Below are 5177 nucleotides of genomic sequence, written 5' to 3'. Positions count from 1 at the left end.
GACCATATGGGTAGGTGTGATGGTCAGGTGTCCACCATCTTTTGGCCATAACGGTAGGTTTGATTAATATGTGTCCACCATCTTTTGGCCATATAGGTAGGAGTGATGTCACCTGTCCACCATCTTTTGGCCATGTAGATAGGTGTGATGGTCAGGTGTCCACCATCTTTTTGGCCACACATTGTAATCATGTGACCGGGCACATTACCTACATTCATCAGCCTTGTCTATCCAAAATCCAATCTCCAAGATTCTAGAACTCCACGAGCCAGATGGGAAAACGCGTCTCCTTCCACCTGCTCCTCGTCCCCCGCACGGAGAGCGAGAACAGCAGAATCCCTAATTATAAGCATCCTGCGGTGGCAGCCCACACCTTATCTCAGCCTCCAATCAGCACAACATTCACCACTTCTCCATTTCTATAGCGATGCCGAGAACGCCTACGAGCGACACCGCTACGGGAGACATCTGTTCCACAGAGCAATCAATACGTTCCTGGCAGAGAGAACGCGGGAACGCGGCACCAACAACCCACAGGTATCAGCTAAAGCTTTGTATCCTTGTCCATCCAGTCCTGAGAATTACACAGGAGGACTATAGTCAAGGGGCACACTGGTGTGCTCTTTCCATCCCCAACCAAAAGCAGCAGCAGAAGACTGATGAGGTCATCCCTCTGCTCACTCAGATTCTATCCTCTTGTCATCACAGAATACATTGGAAAATGTAACAATGCAGACAGAGCGGGATCACTCTGTGTCCATCACGTGGGCTTTGAAGGACGGTCATCTCAGGCCCTCCACCGCCCTACGAGAGGAGGGTGACCACACAGGAAGCAGCCGACATATAATCTGACTTCATGAGGGGGGAACGCTGGCGTCACAGGGCGACGACGACAAAGAGGCAGGTCACATGACACAACCATTGCCCCTCGGAGGGGATACTTTGTAACAATGTTCGGGATGTTTCGTACCTTTGATAGCGCCGATGAGCGCGTTGCCGTCCTTGATGACGTCCTTGATGAACTTGTTGGTGCGCTCCAGTTCCTGCTCGTACCCCTTCAGGCTCTCTCTGAACACCGGGCTGTCCAGGTAACAGTCGCTGAACTCCAGAGGTGGGTGACCCATGGCGAGTCCTGGGGGACGGGGAGACAACTGTCACTGGATCCAGATTTATAAACAATGTATCATCACCTGTCCATATTTGCATACAAGTGAACCCCCCAAATCTTCCACCTACTACACCCCAAAGTGACAACTGACGACAAAACCTTCTTAGTTTTAGGATGGAGCGGGGAGGGATCAGACCTCCCCCCCCCTCCCCCGGTCAGATTTTGACTGCTCTCTGTGCCCCCGTTAGGGAGATTCGCCCCCCTCTATGTGTCCTGGGGTCACCGTGGTCAACCCAAATTTTGGGTTGTCACCAGCACAGGAAGAGATGGGAAATCGTCCAATGGGAACACTAGTTCTCAGGGCCACCCAGGGATTTCCCTCTCACTTGCTGTTGTGGCTATCGGACAGGAAGTGAAGGAAAATCTTGCCAGTGGGGACACATGACAAAAACTGCTGACAGGGGTTACCTTTAAGGGATTTCCTCTTATTTCCTGTTGTGGCTATCGGACAGGAAGTAAGAGGAAATCTCCCCAATGGGGACACAGATGGTGAAAAAAGCCGACAGGTAGGTAGATTCACGCTCTCTGCGTGTCCTGGTGAATGTTATCACCGAGAGTGAAAGAAAACAAACATATTTTGGGTTGTCACCAGGACAGGAATAGAGGGGGACCCCGGAATATATAAACCTGAGAGAGCGCCCCAATATACACAACGCTGAACTGTATATGTAACTAGGCAACCCAATCAGCAATAGGGATGCTGTACCCCATAACAACCAGACTTCATACAATAAGGATGCTGTACCCCATAGCAACCAGCCTTCATACAATAAGGATGGATGTTGTACCCCATAGCAACCAGACTAAATACAAGGAAGCAGTATCCCATAGCAACCAGACATCATACAATAAGGATCCAGTACCCTATAGCAACCAGACTTCATACAATAATGATGCTGTACTCCATAGCAACCAGACTAAATAAAATAAGGAAGCAGTATCCCATATCAACCAGACGTCATAAAATAAGGATGCTGTACCCCATAGTATCCAGACTTCATAGAATAAGGAAGCAGTACCCCATAACAACCAGACATCATACAATAAGGATGCTGTACTCCATAGCATCCAGACTTCATAGAATAAGGAAGCCGTACCCCATAACAACCGGACTTCATACAATAAGGATGCAGTAACCTATAGCAACCCGAGATGACAGCATATCTCTGCGCAGTGACCGGAGATGTCCATGGAGTGAGCCCCTGGAAGCACTGACATCTCCGGGATGGAGAGGCCTCCATGTCAGGGATGAGAGGAGCCCCAACACCCCGCACACAATACCATCATCACCCCTCCCTATGGAAGAATCCTGAGGACGGACATGAGGTACCTGGTCTTCGGGTTCGCTCGGCTCTCAGGCGATGATGAGACGAGATCCCCCCGTCATCCCCGTCCTCCTCTGACAGATCTCCGTCCTGCCTTCCCAGATCCTTCCAGGAGACTCCCCTCCCCCCTCCCGGGTCACGGCTCTGCCCCCTCTCCCCTACTCTACATCCGGGGTCACCCATCCCTATCATCCCCACTTACAGCTCTCCTTCACCTCATCATCTATCCATCCATTTCTTTCCTCTATACCCAATATAATCAGTGATGGAGGTCTCTGCCCCTGTACCCAATATAATCAGGGATGGAGGTCTCTGCCCCCTGTACCCAATATAATCAGGGATGGAGGTCTCTGCCCCCGCACCCAATATAATCAGGGATGGAGGTCTCTGCCCCTGTACCCAATATAATCAGGGATGGAGGTCTCTGCCCCTGTACCCAATATAATCAGGGATGGAGGTCTCTGCCCCTGTACCCAATATAATCAGGGATGGAGGTCTCTGCCCCTGTACCCAATATAATCAGGGATGGAGGTCTCTGCCCCTGTACCCAATATAATCAGGGATGGAGGTCTCTGCCCCTGTACCCAATATAATCAGGGATGGAGGTCTCTGCCCCCTGTACCCAATATAATCAGGGATGGAGGTCTCTGTATCCGGGATAATCAGGGATGGAGGTCTCTGCCCCCTGTACCCGGGATAATCAGGGATGGAGGTCTCTGCCCCCTGTACCCAATATAATCAGGGATGGAGGTCTCTGTATCCGGGATAATCAGGGATGGAGGTCTCTGTACCCGGGATAATCAGGGATGGAGGTCTCTGTACCCGGGATAATCAGGGATGGAGATCTCTGTACCCGGGAGAATCAGGGATGGAGGTCTCTGTACCCGGGAGAATCAGGGATGGAGGTCTCTGTACCCTGTACTCGGGATAATCAGGGATGGAGGTCTCTGTACCCTGTACTCGGGATAATCAGGGATGGAGGTCTCTGCCCCCTGTACCCGGGATAATCAGGGATGGAGGTCTCTATCCCCTGTATCCGGGATAATCAGGGATGGAGGTCTCTGTCCCCTGTACCCAATATAAATCAGGGATGGAGGTCTCTGCCCCCTGTATCCGGGATAATCAGGGATGGAGGTCTCTGCCCCTGTATACTACCCAATATAATCAGGGATGGAGGTCTCTGCCCCTGTACCCAATATAATCAGGGATGGAGGTCTCTGCCCCTGTATACTACCCAATATAATCAGGGATGGAGGTCTCTGCCCCTGTATACTACCCAATATAATCAGGGATGGAGGTCTCTGCCCCTGTACCCAATATAATCAGGGATGGAGGTCTCTGCCCCTGTATACTACCCAATATAATCAGGGGTGGAGGTCTCTGCCCCTGTATACTACCCAATATAATCAGGGATGGAGGTCTCTGCCCCTGTATCCAATATAATCAGGGATGGAGGTCTCTGCCCCTGTATACTACCCAATATAGTCAGGGATGGAGGTCTCTGTATCTGGGATAATCAGGGATGGAGGTCTCTGCCCCTGTACCCAATATAATCAGGGATGGAGGTCTCTGCCCCTGTACCGAATATAATCAGGGATGGAGGTCTCTGCCCCTGTACCCAATATAATCAGGGATGGAGGTCTCTGTATCCGGGATAATCAGGGATGGAGGTCTCTGCCCCTGTATACTACCCAATATAATCAGGGATGGAGGTCTCTGCCCCTGTACCCAATATAATCAGGGATGGAGGTCTCTGCCCCTGTACCCAATATAATCAGGGATGGAGGTCTCTGTCCCCAGTAACCGGGATAATCAGGGATGGAGGTCTCTGTCCCCAGTACCCGGGATAATAAGGGATGGAGGTCTCTGTACCGGGGATAATAAGGGATGGAGGTCTCTGTACCGGGGATAATAAAGGATGGAGGTCTCTGCCCCGTGTACTCGGGAGAATCAGGGATGGAGGTCTCTGTACCCGGGAGAATCAGGGATGGAGGTCTCTGTCCCCTGTACTCGGGATAATCAGGGATGGAGGTCTCTGTCACCAGGAGGGAAGCGGTGTATCTCTGTACATTGCGGCATCTGTCACTTCAATAGAGCAAATGAGAGGCCGGATGGTCATCATTCACTTCATATAAAACGTTCTATCCTTCCAGGAAGGAGGAGACAATGGGCTCCATTCACAAAGCTAACGCACCAGGAAAAGGATTCGTATATTGAAAGTGACAGTTGAGTCCAATGAGATCTGAGAATGACAGTCACATGGGCAAAATAAAGATCCCTATTCTTGAATTGACTGGTCTCATCTGTGCCCCCTCCTGTAATAAAGACCAGTCACTGCATCTCTCTCCTTGTGCAGGATCACTGGTCATGTCTCCGCCCCCTCCTGTAGTTTTCTGCAGGTAGCCTGTAGTGGGCGGAGCCTGATCCAGCAGTCAAGCTGCAGTAGCTGTACAGGAAATGCTGTGTATGGACTCTGCACGGTGCCTCTTCTCTCGCCCTGTTTTCCGGGTGCAGTTCCCGCAGTGTTTGCATGAATCAACATTACACACAATGACTGCACTGCCACACAGCAGCCAGTTCAGGATTAATGGGCGATACCACTCCCTTCGACCGCTGCATTATGGGAGTCCTCGGAACAAGGTGCGTACACTCCCTGAGACATGATGAAGACTGGGGGGGGGGGG

General features: G+C 51.1%; 1 protein-coding gene across 1 annotated transcript in view; it reads right to left on the bottom strand.

Annotated features, from left to right (window-relative positions):
- OPHN1 (oligophrenin 1) overlaps positions 1-1141 on the bottom strand; it is an 86427-nt gene extending 85286 nt beyond the window's left edge. Inside the window, exon 1 of the mRNA XM_018554738.1 lies at positions 971-1141. Within this exon, the coding sequence (XP_018410240.1) occupies positions 971-1124 (154 nt within the window). The 5' untranslated portion in view covers positions 1125-1141. The remainder of the gene's footprint in view (positions 1-970) is intronic.
- Between the last annotated feature and the right edge of the window lie 4036 nt (positions 1142-5177).

This window comes from Nanorana parkeri, unplaced genomic scaffold (assembly GCF_000935625.1).
Source record: "Nanorana parkeri isolate BGI_ZX_2015 unplaced genomic scaffold, ASM93562v1 scaffold171, whole genome shotgun sequence".
In the NCBI taxonomy this organism is placed as follows: domain Eukaryota; kingdom Metazoa; phylum Chordata; class Amphibia; order Anura; family Dicroglossidae; genus Nanorana; species Nanorana parkeri.
This window is presented reverse-complemented; position numbering and strand designations above follow the sequence as displayed.